Below are 18,215 nucleotides of genomic sequence, written 5' to 3'. Positions count from 1 at the left end.
ACGGAGTTGAGAAGGAACTAGAGTGTGCCGGGGACCACAGACGGGGGTGGGGCTGTGACGTGGGAGAGGGCGGGGCGGGTGGCAGGTGAGACGCCAGGTCTCCCTGGCTCCAATCACTCTGGAGACTGAGCCATGGGGGGAAAGAAGGACGAGGACCAGGCGGCCTTCGGTGAGGCTGGGGGCAGAGGCCCTGACCCTGTGAGGGAGGGGAGGCCCGGTGCTGTGGGCATGGCGGCTGAGGCTGGCTCCAGGGAGTGGAAATAAGGAGAGTCGTGGGTCCTGGGAAACAGGAGCCGAGGGAAGGAAGGAGTCAGGGTCTGGGGAGGAGGCTGGGGCTGGGGCTGGGAGCCATTGCTGGGAGCCTTTGGGAAGTGCAGCTGAGGTCTGCGTGTGAAGAGGTGGGGCTGGGGTCCCTTGGAGGCATGGAGGATTTCAGGCCTGGACTCTGGGTCCCCCAGGGCTGGGCCCTGGGAAGCAAAGCCTGGAAGGCCGGCGGGGTTGGGGTCCTGAGCAGGAAATGGGTGTGTGGGCTGGGAGCGTGGGTGCCGCAGGGCCTGCAGGGGGTGAGGCTGGAGTCCCTGTGAGGAAGCATCTCAGCCTGGACTCTGGGTCCCTGAGGAGGAAAGCTGCCGGTGACCCTCCTGCCGGGGTCTCTGTGAAGTGGCAGGAGTGGGCTCTGCTGGGGGTCCCTGTGAGGAGTTGGGGCTGAGGGTCTCCCCTGGGTCTCTGGGCAGTAAGGAGTGGGAGCCGGTCTGGAACTGCAGGCAGGACCTTCTGGGGTTCCAGGGAAGGGTGAGGCCTGAGGCCAGAGAGGGAGGGAGCCTGTCTCCAGAACCTCTGAGGAATAGGGGTTCGAGGAAAGGGTTGAGGACCAGCCTCGGATGGGGTAGGGGACCTGCCTGCAGAGGCCCTTTAGGGTTTGGGGGGTCTGAGCTCCTGGTCTGGAGTGGGGGACCCTGAAGGAGGGGGCTCCTCGAGGCAGGGCTGTAGTCCCCTAGGGCCTTAGGGAAGGGACAGCAAGGACTCCCAAGTAGACTTCCTGGAGCAGCTTTGGGTCAATGATTGACCTCGTGTCCATAAGCCATTGAGGGACAGAGTCCAGAGCACCTGGGGAGCGTGGACCCTACCCCACCCCGCCTGTTCCCGCCCTCTGCGGTGCCCACAGGACCCTGGCGGCCTGGCCCCACCTCCTCCCTGTGTGTACTCAGGGAGGACCAGGAACAGGATGCGGCCACAATCTCAATGGCTGGCTCAGGTGTCACCCTGACTGCCCGGCCTGGCGGTGGCCCAGGGACTGAGGTTCCTCCAGAGTGGAGGTCTGCAGAGGCCCCCTCCTTCCCCAGGCCCTGCAGGGGTTGGCACCTTGGGCTCCAGTTTCTTTCCCATGGCCTTGGGCCAGAGGGTGGAGATAGAGCCTGGGGCAGAGGTGGGGAGGGACTGTGACCTCCCTGAGGGGCTTGGGGATCTGTGTGGCCCTTGGGCAGGGAATAGGAAAGGGAGAGCCAGTGAGGAAGAGGGAGTGAGAGCTGCTGAGACAGAGTCCCACATCCCAGCTGGTGGGAGACTGAGAAGTGGGGCAGGGTGGGGCAGGGCACCAAGGTGGCTTCCCAGGCTGACAGCCTTAAGGTGTGAGCAGGAGACTATAAAAGCCCCCTTCCCCTCCCGCCAGGGCTGCTGTCCTGCAGAGCCTCCCTTCCTTGTTCCCCAGTGTCCCCTCCTACTAGGCCTGCCCCAGTCTGTTTTCCCCGCAAACACCTGCTGCCTGGGGAGGATCCTGGGGTGGAAGGATTCAGAAGGAAAGGATATGGGGAGAAAGACTCCTCATTTTCCACACTCCTCCCCGCTCCCCTCAGGGAAGCCAGTCAAATACGACCCCTCCTTTCGAGGCCCCATCAAGAACAGGTGAGTTCTGGGCTCTGCCCTGGGGCGGGGGGAGTCTTATATTTGCTTTGTATTTGCTGAAATATTAGTAAGAGACTTGTGAAAAAGAAATCTCAGCTGGGCATGGTGGCTCACGCCTGTAATCCTAACACTCTGGGAGGCCAAGGCAGGAGGATCATTTGAGCTCAGGAGTTCGAGACCAGCCTGAGCAAGAGTGAGACCCCATCTCTACTAAAAATAGAAAGAAATTAGCCAAACAACTGAAAATAGAAAAAATTAGCCAGGCATGGTGGTGCTCCCAGGTGGCATAGTCCCAGCTACCCGGGAGGCTGAGACAGGAGGATGGCTTGAGCCCAGGAGTTTGAAGTTGCTGTGAGCTAGGCTGATGCCACGGCACTCTAGCCTGGGCAACAGAGTGAGATCCGTCTCAAAAAAGAAAAAAAAGAACCTACTGATGCCCACTCTCCAGCATCCCCCAATTCTCCAGCCTGCGACCCGTGCACACCATGTCCCGCCCCCGCATCCCTTCTCCAAAGGCTCCTCCAGCTCTAACTCTCATTTCTCTCCCAGGGGCTGCACAGATGTCATCTGCTGCATCCTCTTCCTGCTCTTTATTTTGGGTTACATCGTGGTGGGGATCGTGGGTGAGTTTCCAGCTGCTCAGTACTTGGGGCGGTGGGTGAGGGGCAGTAACCCAGGGAGGTGCCACACCCACGGCTGCTCCCTCCAGTGAGTCATCCTTGTGTCTCTGTCTCCAGCCTGGATGTATGGAGACCCCCAGCAAGTCCTCTACCCCAGGAACTCCACCGGGGCCTACTGTGGGATAGGGCAGAACAAGTGAGTACAAAAGCAAGAAGAGGTTTGTAGGAGGGAGGTGAGGCAGGGGTGGCCATGCTCTTCCATGCCCTTTCCCTATTGTTCCCACCCCACCTTCGGTCTGCCTGAATCGGACCATTCCAGGCCAGACTGGACAGTTAGCCCCTGAGTCCCCCCAGAAGTGGGAGGCAATGCAGAGTCATGTTACGTGCATGGATTTTAGGGTTCAGAGATTGGTGTTTGGATCCCCAACTGGACCAAGCTTTGGTTGTGTGGCCCCAGGCAGATTATTCAACTTCTTTGAGCTTTGATTTCTTTGTCTGAAACTCAAAGATGATTCCAGAAATGATGCCATCAGTCCTCACATGCAGGCAATGTTCAATAAATAATGAAACCTCTAACATTTATATAGCATTTACTCCAGGAAGGCAGTGTACTTTACACACACAAACTCATCTAAACCTTATGAGGAGGCCGGGTTCGGTGGCTCACGCCTGTAATCCCAACACTCTGGGAGGCCGAGGTGGGAGGATTGTTTGAGCTCAGGAGTTCTAGACCAGCCAGAGCAAGAGTGAGACCCCGTCTCTACAAAAATAAATAAATAAATAAACCTTATGAGGTAGTCCTATTAGTATTTTATACATGATGGAATTCTGCTTTGCTCAAGGTCAGGAAACTGATAAGCGGTATGTGGCTCCAAAGTTCATGCTCTTAGCCATTTGTTAGTTGTTGCAATGCTGAATTACTCTGAGGAATCTTCCCAGTGTCTCCCCTACCTTGCCAGCTGAGATAGGGCCAGCAGCTTGGTGTGACTTGTCTGGTCCATGCTGGGCCCACTGCAGTCTCGGGGACCACCCTAGTAGAACCTCTTCTCCCCTAACACCTGGCCAGGCCCTGATGCATGTGTTTCCTCCCCTCCTGCAGAGATAAACCATATCTCCTGTACTTCAACATCTTCAGCTGCATCCTGTCCACCAACATCATCACAGTTGCTGAGAATGGTCTACAGTGCCCCACACCCCAGGTCAGAGCCTGGGACCTGCCTCTGCCCCAGATTTCCCCCAGGGTCTCGGGTACCGGCCCCTTAGCACGCTCTCTGCCCCTAGGTGTGTGTGTCCTCCTGCCCAGAGGCCTCGTGGACTGTGGGAGAGAACCAGTTCTTGCAAACAGTTGGGGAGGTCTTCTATTCTCAAAACAGGAACTTCTGTCTGCCAGGGGTGCCCTGGGATATGGTGAGCATTGTCCCAGTGCCATCCCTGTCACCCAGGAGGGCCCATAATGGAGTGGAAGGGGAAGTTGGATAGATGATCACCAGGTTGGCTGTCCTGGGGAGGGTGGGACAGGCTGAGCCCCGCGGTGGTGGTGGTAATGAGGGGACCCACTTCATCTTACTCTGTGTCTGTGTGTCTGTCTGTCCTCCCACACATCACAGCAAGTGTTCGAAAGCCTGAAACAGGAACTCTGCCCCAGTTTCCTCCTCCCCTCTACTCCAGGTAAGAGCACAGATTCCTTCCTTAGACAGCATCTACTCCAATATTTTCATGGCTCAAATGAGGAAACCAGACCCAGAAAGTAAAGCCACACAGCTTGTTGATGGCAAAATTGGAATTAGCAACAGGTCATTTCTCTCTTTGCGGCATGATCCTGTAGTCAGACCATCCATGCTTTTCGGGTACCTGCTACGTGCCAGGTGCTGGAAGCAGAGGCAGGGAAGATGCAAACTGCTCCCTGCTTCAGCTATGTTCTAGGTGGAAAGATCAGGCATGTTCACACACAGACTGCATGAGAATCCCATGAAAACAAACTCTGGTGAATCTATACACACATCTTTTTATATGTGCACATGGAAAAGACTAGAAGGATGTTTATCTAAATGTTATGTTAATGTGGCTGAGTGGTGGGATCACAGCTGACCTTTTTTTGTATTTATTTCCTTCCTTCCTTCCTTCCTTCCTTCCTTCCTTCCCTCCCTCCTTCCTTCCTTCCTTCCTTCCTTCCTTCCTTCCTTCCTTTTTGTTGAGACAGAGTCTCACTCTGTTACCTGGCTAGAGTGCTGTGGCATCATCATCGCTCACTGCAACCTCAAATTACTGGACTCAAGTGAACCTCCTGTGGGATTATAGACACATGCCACCACGCCTGGCTAATTTTTATCTTGTGTAGAAACTGAGTCTTGCTATTGCCCAGGCTGGTCTCTTAACTCCTGGCCTAAAGCTATCCTCCCACCTTGGCCTCCCAAAGTGCTAGGATTACAGGCATGAGCCACCACACCCAGCCTTGTATGTTCTCTTTTTTCTTTTTCTTTTTTTTTTTTCGTTTTTTCTTTGAGACAGGGTCTTGCTCTGACACCCAGGCTGGAGTGCAGTGACATGATCACAGCTCACAGCAACCTCTAACTCCCAGGCTCAAGTGATCCTCCTGCCTCAGCCTCCCGAGTAGCTGGGACTACAGGCATGCGCCACCACGCCTGGCTAATTTTTCTATTTTTAGTAGAGATGGAGTCTTGGTCTTGCTCAGGCTAATTCTCTTCTTTCTAACAGCAAATGTCATTTTTAATAGGATTTTTAAAAAAATTATAGCATGAGAAAAGATGTCCAGTTCTCAATGTGAGTTCAATAGGATATATCTCAAGTGCACGCTCCAAAGTCAAGTAGATCTGGTTATAAATTCTAGCACTTTCTAGCTGTGTGGTCTTGGGCCAATTGTTCAACCTCTCTGAGCCTTGTTTGCTCATGTTTACAATGTAAATGACAAGCAAGCCTGCCTGGCGAAGTTGCTGTGAGGATGGCAATAAATGGCTTCCTGGGCACACATCAGGTGCCAGAGGAGATAGGGATGGGGTGAGAAGGCTTCCTGGAGGAGGTGAGATGAAGCTAGAACTGAACAGGAGTGCTGGATGGGGTTCTGGAGGAGAGGGCGCTGAGAGAGAGGCACAGCAAGAGAACGGTATAGAGGTGAAGGGAAAGAGGGCTGGACTCCGACGGGAACGCTGACACTGTCTTCGGGGTAGAGGCTGGAGATGTCTGAGCAGCACAGGGACCTGGAGCCCTGGAACGATGAGGTCCGTGCTGTGCCGTGGCCTCCCTGGCACTTGGGCACAGCGCAGATTGAAGGGCGGCAAGGTGTACGAGGCGAGGCCTGAGTGCAGGAGGATCTAAAGCAGGGCAGCCTGGGGAAGAGAGATGAGCATGCGCAGGCCCTGCAGGGCAGGAGCTCCTGTTTGGCCGTGGGATCCAGAGCAGCCGCTGGGGGAGCAGAGTCCGTCACTCCTCCCTCCCCTGAGGGCCCTGTGGGCTGGGGGGAGGGGGGACAGAGATCTTCCAGGGGAGGCCCTGGCCCCCCCACCTAGCATCTGGGTTCTCCCCTCCAGCTCTGGGGCGTTGCTTTCCGTGGTCCAATGTTACTTCACCTGAACTCCCAGGGATTACCGGCAACACCTCTCAGGCCATCAGGTAGGCGTCTCCTCCCCCCACACTGCTGTCCTACAGCCCTCCCCACCCCCAGCACTGTCTGACTCTGTCTCTCCTCAACAGTGGTCTTATTGACAGCCTCAATGTCCGAGACATCAGTGTTAAGATCTTTGAAGATTTTGCCCAATCCTGGTATTGGATTCTTGTGTGAGTCACCAGATTTCCCCCTACTCTCTTGTCCTTGCCTCCTCCCCTCCCTGATCCTCTACCCCCTAGCCCAATGTCTGAAGCAGAGGCTTTGGCAGAGGACGAGGAGCCAGCGCTCAGAATGGACCCTCAAGCCCTACCAGATTTATAAAGGAAAGGGGGTCCAATCTGAGGATATTGGATGGTATGAGGAAAGGCATTTGGGGACCACTGAAAGTGGAAAGATTGGAGGACCAGAAGTGACCCTCTCCTTTCTCACCTGCCTACAGTGCCCTAGGCGTGGCTCTGGTCCTGAGCCTGCTATTTATCCTGCTCCTGCGCCTGGTGGCCGGGCCCCTGGTGCTGGTGCTGATCCTAGGGGTGCTGGGCGTGCTGGCGTATGGCATCTACTACTGCTGGGAGGAGTACCGAGTGCTGCGGGACAGGGGTGCCTCCATCTCCCAGCTGGGCTTCACCACCAACCTCAGTGCCTACCGCAGCGTGCAGGAGACCTGGCTGGCCGCCTGTGAGTGCCCTGCCCACCCCGGAGCCACCAGCCACCCAAGGACTGCCCTGGGCCAAGCCTGGCCCTGGCCCTGACACAGGCCCCTCTGCCCGTCCCCTGCAGTGATCGTGCTGGCCGTGCTTGAGGGCATCCTGCTCCTGATGCTCATCTTCCTGCGGCAGCGGATTCGCATCGCCATTGCCCTCCTGACGGAGGCCAGCAAGTCAGGGCCTCTCCGGGAAGGAGCTGGGGCTGAGGGCAGTGCGGGCCCAGGATTGGGGTGCTAGGGAGGTGACAGGGAGCCCCAGAGGAGAAGCACAGTGGTTAACACTGCCGTGTGACTTAGCTTCTCTGAGCCTCGGTTTCTCCATCTGCAAAATGCGGGTAATAATAGTTCCTACCTTACAGGGTTGTCATGAGGATTAAATGAGTTGGGGTCTGCCACGTGCCTGGGCAGGAGTGGTGGTGGTGTCAGGGGACGGCAGGGAATCCAGCCAGGGAGGAGAAGCGGCAGCTTGCTATCAGCCAGGAACTGCCCGATCTGGCAAGAGATCACACTTTGGGGCTCTCTTCCATTACTCCCCCTAAAGCTGCTCCAGGTGGCTTCTCTGTGGCTCTAGTTTCCTCTAAGGGTCCCTTGAGCCTGATTTATTCAGTTCAGTTCATTTGGGGAGCACCTACTGTGTGCCTAGCTCTGAGGCCCACAGGTATGAGGGTACACAGGTATGAAAGACAAAGTCCCTGCCCCAGTTGCTCCCAGCCTGGGGCCTGGGGCAGTGGAGCATCCCTGGCGAGGACAGAGGTGGGGCCCTTGCCAGGGTCAGCCCCTTGAGAAGATGGATAGCCAGGGCCATCCCGGCGGACACCTTGCTTGTCTCCCTGCAGGGCTGTGGGACAGATGATGTCTACCATGTTCTACCCTCTGGTCACCTTTGTCCTCCTGCTCATCTGCATTGCCTACTGGGCCATGACTGCTCTGTATCCTTTGCCCACACAGCCAGCCCCTCCTGGAGTCCCGGGTGGTGGGGGAACGAGGCAATTCTTGGCCACAGAGTGCCTTAGTGTAATTGCAAGAGGGCACCCCTTTCTCTGTGCAGACACAGAAAGGGTGAGCACAGGCTGAACTTCAGCCCCCTTTGTGCAGGGAACAACCTGCACAAGCATCTCGGGTCCCCGAGGAGCAGCTTGTGGAGTCCCCACGTGACCTTGCTTTCCTTGACTCCCTTCTGGGTACCTGGCCACATCGGGGCAACCCCAGTACATCTTCTGGGCACCCAACGCCAGCTTGCCCAGCTGTGAGGAAGTACTAGTGAATACATCATGCGACCCCATGGTGAGAGGAAGGGGATGAACATGGAAGAGCCACCAATAGGGCTGAGGGGACCTTAGGGACCAACTGGTCCAAATCCCTCATTGTGCAGAGGAGACTGAGGCCAGAGAGGGCAAAGGCCTCACTCAAGGTCATACTCCTGACTCCCAGCAGAGCTGAAAGTAGCCAGTCCCCTGACTCCAGATCTGGTACTCCTCCTGCTGAGCTGTCCAGTATGTAGGGAGGGAAACTGAGGCTGGGAGAGATGGCATGCTGAAGACAGGGCCAGGCCTGGATACCTGGACATTTCTCTGCCGTCAGGACCATTCACCCTCTGAGCCTCGGCCTGCCCCCATAGAACGAAGATAATCATAATTTCCATCCCTCTGGGTGGCTGGGAAGGTTAAATTACTGGGCACATAACGTGCTTAGTACAATGCCTGGCACCTGGTAAGAGCTCCACAACTAGTTAAGTTGTTTGTTCTGTTAATTCTTCCTCCCTTGGAACACAGTGCAGGAGGCAGCAGCAAGGTAGGACTCCCTGGGGGGGCCTGAGAGAAGCTGCTTCCCAAACTCCCCTGAGAGGTTTCCAAGGAGCGGCACTGGACTGCTGGGAATTCACTGTCCTCAAAGCTGTCATGTCGTCACTTCATCTGACCTGGGGCCATGGGCTGTGCCTTATGAAAAGAGGGAGGCTGATTTCCATTTATGGAGGAGCCACTACGTGCCAGGCACTGTGTTTGCACAGCCCAAAATGACAACATGGTTCTTGTTTTCAGCTTACTCCTGAGCTAGCAGTGAGGACTATGGCAAACCCACAGTTACATACAGAGGGTGGAAGTCTCGCTATGTCACTCACAGCAACCTCAAACTCCTGGGCTCAAGCGATCCTCCTGCCTCAGTCTCCCAAGTAGCTGGGACTATTTTTAGTAGAGACGGGTCTCACTCTTGCTCAGGCTGGTCTTGAACTCCTGAGCTCAAGCGATCCTCCTGCCTCGGCCTCCCAAAGTGCTAGGATTCAGGCGTGAGCCACCACATCTAGCCATTTTTTATTATAAAATTTCAAACATAGACTCACTTTCAGAAATAATCAGGATTTTGGGGGTCACATTTACTAGAAAGAGTTGTTTTCTATTTTTGTGGCTTTACTTTTATTATGGACACATGCAAAAGTAGACTAATTGTACAGTGAGTCCTTGTACTCAGATTCCCTCAACTTTCTGCCATTCTTATTTCATCTGTCTCCCCACCCTCCACCTATAAATTTTTTTTCTCAAGTTTTTTAAGGCAAATTCTCCGTATCATGCCATTTCACCAGTAAGTACATCAGATGGATCTCAACAGATAAGAACTTTTTTTTTTTTTTTTTTTTTGAGACAGAGTCTCGCTCTGTTGCCCTGGCTAGAGTGAGTGCCGTGGCGTCAGCCTAGCTCACAGCAACCTCAGACTCCTGGGCTTAAGCGATCCTCCTGCCTCAGCCTCCCGAGTAGCTGGGACTACAGGCATGCGCCACCATGCCCGGCTAATTTTTTCTATATATATTTTTAGTTGGCCAGATAATTTATTTCTATTTTTAGTAGAGACGGGGGTCTTGCTCAGGCTGGTCTCGAACTCCTGACCTCGAGCAATCCACCTGCCTCGGCCTCCCAGAGGGCTAGGATTACAGGCGTGAGCCACCGCGCCCAGGCGACAGATAAGAACCTTTTAAAAAGCATAACCACTATACCATTATCACACCCAAGAAAATTAACACTAATTCCTTAATGTCATCAAATACCCAGTCTGTTCAATTTGCTGGAAAGGGTTTTGGTAGAAGCTGCAGAGGCTGCTCTAGGAGGGGATTGCTGAGTACATGCACAGAGAAGGTAATGCCACCTTCGTGCTCACCATGAACACCACAAAGGCGTGGCCCACACAGCCTGGGAGCTCTCGTCATGGGGAGACTGAAGGGAGCTAATTACATTCACACAATCGGCAGACTGAACCCAGTTTAAGCCTAGAGATGGAACTCCTGGAAGGAATGGGCTCCCCCAGCTCAGGGAGGCTGTTACCCGCCTCTACTCTAGAGGGGCGGGAGGTAGGTGGGAATGGGAGGAGGCCAGGGCTCCATGCTGAGGTCTCTCAAGGCTGGCCCTGAGCTTACCCTATCCCCCACCCAGGCCCAGCCCGTGAACTCCTCGTGCCCAGGGCTGATGTGCGTCTTCCAAGGCTACCTGTCCACAGGCCTAGTACAACGTTCTCTCTTCAACCTGCAAATCTATGGGGTCCTGGGGCTCTTCTGGACCCTTAACTGGGTGCTGGCCCTGGGCCAATGCGTCCTAGCAGGGGCCTTTGCCTCCTTCTACTGGGCCTTCCACAAGCCCCGGGACATCCCCACCTTCCCCCTGAGCTCTGCCTTCATCCGCACACTCCGGTAAGCCCAGGACAGGGGCCTGGGAATTAATTGTCAGCATGGGGGTCCCAGGGGTCCTGGGGCTGCCCCTGCCTATCTAACTTCCTCTGCAGTTACCACACCGGGTCGCTGGCATTTGGAGCCCTCATCCTGACCCTTGTGCAGATAGCCCGGGTCATCTTGGAGTACATTGACCACAAGTTGAGAGGTGAGCCGGGAGTGAGGAGCTGGGAAGGCCAGGCTGAGTAGCCGGATCCTTGGCAAGGGGCCTTCAGAACCAGTGACCAAATATGAGCTTTCCTTGCGCCCAGGAGTGCAGAACCCTATAGCCCGCTGCATCATGTGCTGCTTCAAGTGCTGCCTCTGGTGCCTGGAAAAGTTTATCAAGTTCCTAAACCGTAATGCGTACATCATGGTGAGCCACACTGTGCACGCGACCCCTTGCTGGAGTGCCCGTTGGCCCAAGCCCCCCATCCTGGTCCAGGCAAGCTCACTACTGGTAACTCTGACCTTCCCACCTCCCTCAGATCGCCATCTACGGGAAGAATTTCTGTGTCTCAGCCAAAAATGCCTTCATCCTGCTCATGCGGAATATTGTCAGGTTAGGCTGTTCCCCACCCCCGTGTGGCTCCCTCCTCAGATCTCTTACCCAAAGGCTGGCAAGGGCCCCACACTTGTTTTAATGCTCCGCTGTCGCCATGTTGAAATGTGAAGTTTTCATTTTGCACGGGTCCCTGCAATCATGTAGCCACTTCTGCTCCCAGCCCTGCCAGGCCTCTCATCCCCAACCTGCCCTAACCTCCGGTACAGGGTGGTCGTCCTGGATAAAGTCACAGACCTGCTGCTGTTCTTTGGGAAGCTGCTGGTGGTTGGAGGTGTTGGTAAGGGCCAGGGCCAGGGTTGCAGGGGCACAGGGTAGAGGTGCTGGGCAGCCAAAGAAGTGGCCTCAGAGGAGCGACCCTGACCTCCACAACTCTCCCACAGGGGTCCTGTCCTTCTTCTTTTTCTCCGGTCGCATCCAGGGGCTGGGTAAAGGCTTTGAGAACCCCCACCTCAACTATTACTGGCTGCCCATCATGGTGAGTGACTCCCCTCTCTGCCTCTCCCCTAACTCCCCAAAGTAACCCAGCAGCCCCAACAGGCCTTGTGTCTTCCAGACCTCCATCCTGGGCGCCTACGTCATCGCCAGTGGTTTCTTCAGCGTTTTTGGCATGTGTGTGGATACGCTCTTCCTCTGTTTCTGTGAGTGACACCCCCTGCCACCTCCCCCCAACCTCAAGGTATCCAACTGTTCAGGCTTTTCTGCAGATTTAATGCTTCTAGAAGCAGCGACTTTGTGAGCTAAAAGAGCCAGAGGATGCCCTTTGTGACATCCTAAAGCCAGGAGTTGGAAAACAAAGGAGGGAGTGGGCCCCCAGGCTGGTGGGTTCTCCCAGGAAGGAGCATTCCTGGGGAGAGGCCCCTGCCATCTTCCCCTAGGAGTTCTAGGGTAGAAGTTAGCAGCGAGAGAGACTTCCCAGCAGGTGGCTGTAGTGAGAGGGGATTGTCTTACCCTACCATGTACCTGCATTCAGGGCTTGCTAAGTGTCAGGCTCTGGCTGAGCAATTAACATGCATTTTTTTCCGTTGAATCTTATCAACCTGAAACATAGTATTACCGACCCCACTTTACATGAGGCAACTGAGGTTACAAAACCTGCCCGGGTAAAAAAAATCCGCCGCTGCTGGCGGTGCGGGCCTGGCAGCTGGCCTCCAGTCCGGACTTCCCGGGGAGTGGGGTGACCCGAGGGTCGCTCTAACCGGTCTATGTGGCGGCGCAGTGGAAGACCTGGAGCGGAACGACGGCTCCTTGGACCGGCCCTACTACATGTCCAAGGCCCTCCTGAAGATTCTGGGCAAGAAGAACGAGACACCCCAGAGCAACAAGAAGGGGAAGGAGAGAGAGATCCGGCCCTGATCCAGCACTGCATCCGTCTGTACAGCCGCCCAGACGTATTTCCCTACAGATCCCAATTTTGTAGTAAAAGTGTTTTATTAAAGATTGATACTTCTTTTTCTCAATAAGTCTGTGACTTTCATTCCCTCCACGGCGACCTGCGGCCTTTCCCTCCCCCGCCGGGCTCTTTAAAATCGGCCCCGCCCCTGTGACGCGTCCGGCCGCCGCGGCCAATCAAAAGGATCACATGATTCTCGCCAGCCCCTTTCTCACCCAGGCCAGGTCGTTTCCCTCCCTGGTCACGCGCTCCGGCCCACTGCGGGCCAATGGGAGGGCGAGCTCCGGGACGCTGCGCGACCACGTGGGCAAGGCGGGACGCTCGAGAACCAATCAGAGTCGCGGAAGCGCGGCGGGGAGGAACAGGGGCGTATTGAAGGGTGAATCTCCGCTTTATAGGGTCCGGGTCAGCTGACCGGCTCCCACCCAGTGTAGTCTAGCGGCCGGGGCCGAGGGGAGAGATGACGGGGGAGCGACCCGGCACGGCGCTCCTGGGCACACCCCGAGCACCGCGGATGCTGGGCTTCTGGGGACGCTGTGCGGTTCAGGTGTTAGCCGCGGTCTTCCTGCTGCTGTTGTCTCCGGCAGAATTCCGGACGAAAGCTAAGGACGACTTCGGTCTGGTGAGTCACCTCCCGCATAGCCCCATCCCCGACCCGCGCGGGGAGTCTATGCCCAGTGCCCCACGGGACGCGGGCGACTGAGCCGCTCTCCGTGCAGAACTCTCTCCCTTCTTCCAGACCCCGTTCCCTCCATCCACTCCCAGCCCCTCTCCGGGCCTCCCACCTTCACCGTTTGAGCCCCATCCTCTTTTGGGGTCCCCTTCCCTCCCTGAGGGCTGCTTCTCCTCTCGTAGCCCCTCCCCCGCTCTGAGCCGCCAGCTTGGCTCCAAACTCTTCTTGTTCTAGGACTCCAGCCCCTGCTCAGGATCCTCATTACCGTCTCTCTGCCATCGGTACCTTAGTTCGAGTGGATATTATCCTAAAACCCCAAGACAGGTTTGTCCGTGTCTCTTCCCGTGGCAGGTGCGGCCACTGGTGACCATGGAGCAACTGCTGTGGGTTAGCGGGAGACAGATCGGCTCAGTGGACACCTTCCGCATCCCACTCATTGCAACCACTCCTCAGGGCACTCTCCTTGCCTTTGCTGAGGCCAGAAAAATGTCTTCATCTGATAAAGGGGCCAAGTTCATCGCCCTACGGAGGTCCATGGACCAAGGTATAAAGACGCCTGCTGGGTTGGATGGGTGGGGAGTCGGAGGGCTCTAAGGGCCCTGAGGATAGGGGAACTTGGAGGTCTGGACACCTGGGTCCCTGAATGGTAGGGGGATCCTAAGGAGGGAAAGTGTCTATTGCAGTGATCTGGAAATTGGGGTCACCAAGGAGTTGAACATTCGTTCAGCAAGCATTTTTTTTTTTTTAACAGAATCTTGCTCTGTTGCCTGGACTAGTATGCTGTGGTATCAGCCTAGCTCACAGCAACCTCAGACTCCTGGGCTGAATCGATCCTCCTGCCCCAGCCTCTCTAGAAGCTGGGACTACAGGCATACGTCACTACACTGATTTTTCTTTTTTTAGTAGAGACGAGGTTTCGCTCTTCCTCAGAGCTAATCTCAAACTACTGAGCTCAAGTGATACTCCTGCCTTGGCATCCCAGGCTGCTAAGATCACAGGCATGAGCCACCATGCCCAGCCTACCAAGCATTTATTGAGTTCCTACTACATAGCAGGCATTGTTCTTCTAGATTCTATGAGCCATTTTAAAAAACAGACCAAAATCTCTGCCCTTACAGGACTTATATTCTATTGGGAGGAGGAAAATAGGCATAATAAATAAGTAAATTTATTTTTTGTGTTGGAAGGTGATAAATGCAATGGAGCAATATAAAACCGGGCAAGAGGTATAGGGAATACTGGTGTTTGATTGCACCCCGGGGCTATGGGAAGGCCTCAGGTCCCTAGCAGGAGGTAGGAATTTTTTTTTTAACTTAGCCTTGCGTAAACAAGGCCTCAAGAAATTTGGTTATTAACTCATAACTGTTCCTCGCCACGAAAATCCTCAGTAAAAGGTGAACGATTTCTTCGTTATGAAGAGAAACCAGAGCACTGGGGGTGGGAAATGAACAGAAAGTGGTAGAAAGGGCACATCCACCACGCTCATGCTGGCTTTCTTCTTCACCTTTTTTTCAGGCAACACGTGGTCCCCTACAGAGTTCATTGTAGATGATGGGGAGACCCCCGACGGGCTGAACCTGGGGGCAGTGGTGAGCGATATTGAGACAGGAGTGGTATTTCTTTTCTACTGCCTCTGTGCTCACAAGGCCGGCTGCCCAGTGGCCTCCACCATGTTGGTATGGAGCAAGGATGATGGCATTTCCTGGAGCCCACCCCGGAATCTCTCCCTGGATATTGGCACTGAACTGTTTGCCCCTGGACCAGGCTCTGGCATTCAGGTCTCTGTCGTGGGAGATAGGAGGAAGGGGGCTGCCTCCTGGAGAATCTGAGGGATGGCCCCAAATGGACTCTTTCCCAAGGGGAAGATCCTGTGAAATCAGATTTTCTGTCTTGGGTGAGATTCCTTGAAAGAAAAGGACATCCTTGCCAGGTGTGGTGGCATGTGCCTGTAGTCCCAGCTACTCTGGAGGCTAAGGTGGGAGGATCACTGGAAGCCAGGAGTCATGGCACACCAGCCTGGGCAACATAGCGAGAACCTATCTTTAATAAAAAAAGAAAGAAAGGAAGAAAGAAAGAGACATCTTGGGAGGAACAGCCCACCAGGTGAGGAGGGAACTTTGTTATTGGCTTCCCGTGTGGGGTTGTCAACAGGACTGTGCCAGTCCATTAGGTACTTTCATGCAAAGTAGAAAAAGGCATCTCTTGCTTTGGGCAGACACAAGCCTGTACCAGGGCACAGTTTGGGGAGTGAGCACAGTCGGATTTAAGCTCCATGCGCCCCTGTGGCTAGGCCCCCTTGTGCGCAGCATGTCCAGCTCTACACCCTGGATGTCCTAAGGTAGCTTATTCTGAAAGAGAGATGCTTAATTCAAGCAATGTGTGTTTGTAGGATCCTTCTGGAACCCTCAGTGAGCAAGGGCAGAACTGAAGGGGACCAGATGTGTCATTGCACTTGGGAGGTGGTGCATTCCCTGTCCCTGCCTCTGAGCCCCTACCACGTGTCCTCTGACACCCAGCTCCCCTTCCCACAGAAACAGTGGGAGCCGAGGAAGGGCCGCCTCATCGTGTGTGGCCATGGGACGCTGGAGCGGGATGGGGTCTTCTGTCTCCTCAGTGATGACCACGGTGCTTCCTGGCGCTACGGGGGTGGGGTCAGAGGCATCCCCTACGACCAGCCCAAGCAGGAAAAAGACTTCAACCCCGATGAATGTCAGGTCAGGAGTCTATGATATGTTCCCCACCCACTCGACCTGCCTTGTCCTCCACACCCACTGTTGGCTGCCCTGCTCTGTGCCACCCAGCCTTGCTCCCTCAGGGCCCTGGGCATTTGCCCTGCTCCCTCCCTGAGGTCCTGTTCTCTCCCCTCAGCCCTATGAGCTCCCAGATGGCTCAGTTGTCATCAATGCCCGGAACCAGAACAACTACCACTGCCGCTGCCGTATCGTCCTCCGCAGCTATGACGCCTGTGATACCCTAAGAACCCGTGATGTGACCTTTGACCCTGAGCTTGTGGACCCTGTGGTAGCTGCAGGAGCCGTAGCCACCAGCTCCGGCATTGTCTTCTTCTCCAACCCAGCCCATCCAGAGTTCCGTGAGTGCCTGACAGTGGGGTCAACAGGGGGAGCCCCTGTGTCTAGACAAGGCCTGGGCAGAAACCTTTCCCTGACCCTCCTGCTCTCCCCAGGAGTGAACCTGACCCTACGCTGGAGCTTCAGCAATGATACTTCATGGCAGAAAGAGAAGGTCCAGCTATGGCCAGGGCCCAGCGGCTACTCGTCCCTGGCAGCCCTGGAGGGCAGTGTGGGTGGAGAGGAGCAGGCCCCCCAGCTCTACGTGCTGTATGAGAAAGGCCGGAACCACTACACAGAGAGCATCTCTGTGGCCAAAATCAGTGTCTATGGGATACTCTGAGCCATGCCCCTGCCACAGGGGTAGAAGGCCTGCCTAGATGCAGCCTTCACGACCAGGGTCTATAGAGGATATGCTAGTGGTGCCTAAAACACGGTTCCATCTTCCTTTAGACTCCAACGTTTTATAAATTCAACTTCCCTTTGATGGGGAAGTTCCATCACTTCCGTTATGACTGAAAGCCCAGCTTCCTCTCGGCACAGGAAGTCCTGGGAACACTTCCTTTCCATGTGGCGGGTCCGGCCACCCGCCTTTCCGCCCTCCCAGGACATGGATCGGTCCTGTCGTGGGCAGGCTGATGGGGCCGTAGGATTTAATAAATGTGAACTCAGGGAACTGGGGAAGGCTGAGCTTCCTCTTTGGGGTTGAGGGAAGATGCTGGTTTTGAACAGGGCTGGTGAAAGTCCCTGGAGGGCAGGATATTTGGCTTTAGGGTTAGGAAGTAGCTACACCATGCTCCTTGACTATTTATGAACCAAAATGTTTGCAACTTAAAGTTTTCAATGAAAGAGAATGAACATTTGTAAAGTCTCTGTGGTTCTGTCAATTCACATCTTCATGTCTGTTTTCCCCAAGTACACTTGTGAGGCTGGGAACGAGTTTTGGGAAAAGAGCTGGTGTGCTCATTGCCTGGGAAATTCTGACTTTGGCAAATCAAATCCTCTTCTCTTTGACATTCCTTCTTGCCACAGAAAAACAGGTTGCGGCCAGGCACGGTGGCTCACGCCTGTAATCCTAGCACTCTGGGAGGCCAAGACTGGCAGATCATTTGAGCTCAGGAGTTCGAGACCAGTCTGAGCAAGAGCGGGACCCCGTCTCTACTAAAAAATAGAAAGAAATTACATGGACAGCTAAAAATACGGAGAGAAAAATTAGCCGGGCATGGTGGCGCATGCCTGTAGTCTCAGCTACTCTAGGGAGGCTGAGGCAGTTGGATCGCTTGAGCCCAGGAGTTTGAGGTTGCTGTGAGCTAGGCTGATGCCACAGCACTCTAGCCCCGGCAACAGAGTGAGACTCTGTCTCAAAGCAAACAAACAAAAAACTACATTATTATTATTTTTTTTTTTTCTGAGACAGAGTCTCGCTCTGTTGCCCGGGCTAGAGTGAGTGCCGTGGCGTCAGCCTAGCTCACAGCAACCTCAAACTCCTGGGCTCAAGCGATCCAACTGCCTCAGCCTCCCTAGAGTAGCTGAGACTACAGGCATGCGCCACCATGCCCGGCTAATTTTTCTCTCCGTATTTTTAGCTGTCCATGTAATTTCTTTCTATTTTTTAGTAGAGACGGGGTCCCGCTCTTGCTCAGACTGGTCTCGAACTCCTGAGCTCAAATGATCTGCCAGTCTTGGCCTCCCAGAGTGCTAGGATTCTACATTATTAAGTGTACATCTCGTCTTTAAAATGAACATTTTATTATGACATTGTACACCAAAAAAATTAACAATCATTTTGTGGTATCTAATATTCAGTCAATACTCAAATTTCATCAAAAATGTCTTATTTGTACTTGATTTGTTCAAATGAGGATCCAAAGAAAATCTATACATAGCATTTGATGTCCTCTTTTTTTTGAGAGAAAGAGAGAGTCTTACCCCCCCAGGCTGGAGTGCAGTGGCCCAATCGTAATTCACTGCAGCCTTGACT

General features: G+C 54.5%; 2 protein-coding genes and 1 non-coding gene across 6 annotated transcripts; 2 read left to right on the top strand and 1 right to left on the bottom strand.

The window, feature by feature from the left end:
* Positions 1 to 66: 66 nt before the first annotated feature.
* On the top strand, positions 67 to 12,563 carry SLC44A4 (solute carrier family 44 member 4). Of its 2 annotated transcripts, XM_045541724.1 has the most exons (21): positions 67 to 169; positions 1,854 to 1,902; positions 2,452 to 2,525; positions 2,640 to 2,718; positions 3,622 to 3,721; positions 3,804 to 3,929; positions 4,130 to 4,190; positions 6,068 to 6,149; positions 6,231 to 6,314; positions 6,584 to 6,819; positions 6,922 to 7,021; positions 7,684 to 7,776; positions 8,029 to 8,131; positions 10,267 to 10,520; positions 10,613 to 10,707; positions 10,811 to 10,914; positions 11,027 to 11,100; positions 11,310 to 11,380; positions 11,484 to 11,578; positions 11,657 to 11,741; positions 12,320 to 12,563. In XM_045541724.1, the coding sequence occupies exons 1-21, from the start codon at positions 133 to 135 to the stop codon at positions 12,454 to 12,456; spliced, it is 2,139 nt and encodes a 712-aa protein (XP_045397680.1). In that variant the 5' UTR covers positions 67 to 132; the 3' UTR covers positions 12,457 to 12,563. The 2 variants fall into 2 exon arrangements, with proteins under 2 accessions (XP_045397680.1, XP_045397681.1); XM_045541725.1 differs by lacking the exons at positions 11,484 to 11,578; positions 11,657 to 11,741; positions 12,320 to 12,563 and having other exon boundaries at positions 89 to 169; positions 11,264 to 11,342.
* Positions 12,564 to 12,848: 285 nt separating this feature from the next.
* NEU1 (neuraminidase 1) lies at positions 12,849 to 17,105 on the top strand. Of its 3 annotated transcripts, XM_045541727.1 has the most exons (6): positions 12,849 to 13,115; positions 13,518 to 13,710; positions 14,682 to 14,944; positions 15,698 to 15,880; positions 16,035 to 16,257; positions 16,351 to 17,105. In XM_045541727.1, the coding sequence occupies exons 1-6, from the start codon at positions 12,954 to 12,956 to the stop codon at positions 16,575 to 16,577; spliced, it is 1,251 nt and encodes a 416-aa protein (XP_045397683.1). In that variant the 5' UTR covers positions 12,849 to 12,953; the 3' UTR covers positions 16,578 to 17,105. The 3 variants fall into 3 exon arrangements, with proteins under 3 accessions (XP_045397683.1, XP_045397685.1, XP_045397682.1); XM_045541729.1 differs by having other exon boundaries at positions 14,682 to 14,755; positions 16,035 to 17,105; XM_045541726.1 differs by having other exon boundaries at positions 16,035 to 17,105.
* On the bottom strand, positions 14,482 to 14,598 carry LOC123633627. Its single transcript, XR_006733655.1, has one exon. It is a non-coding gene; the product is annotated as a U5 spliceosomal RNA (small nuclear RNA).
* Positions 17,106 to 18,215: the final 1,110 nt, after the last annotated feature.

The sequence above is a fragment of the Lemur catta genome, chromosome 2, assembly GCF_020740605.2.
Source record: "Lemur catta isolate mLemCat1 chromosome 2, mLemCat1.pri, whole genome shotgun sequence".
Classification (NCBI taxonomy): Eukaryota; Metazoa; Chordata; class Mammalia; order Primates; family Lemuridae; genus Lemur; species Lemur catta.
Note: the sequence above shows the minus strand (reverse complement) of the source record. Positions and strands in the feature narration are given on the sequence as shown.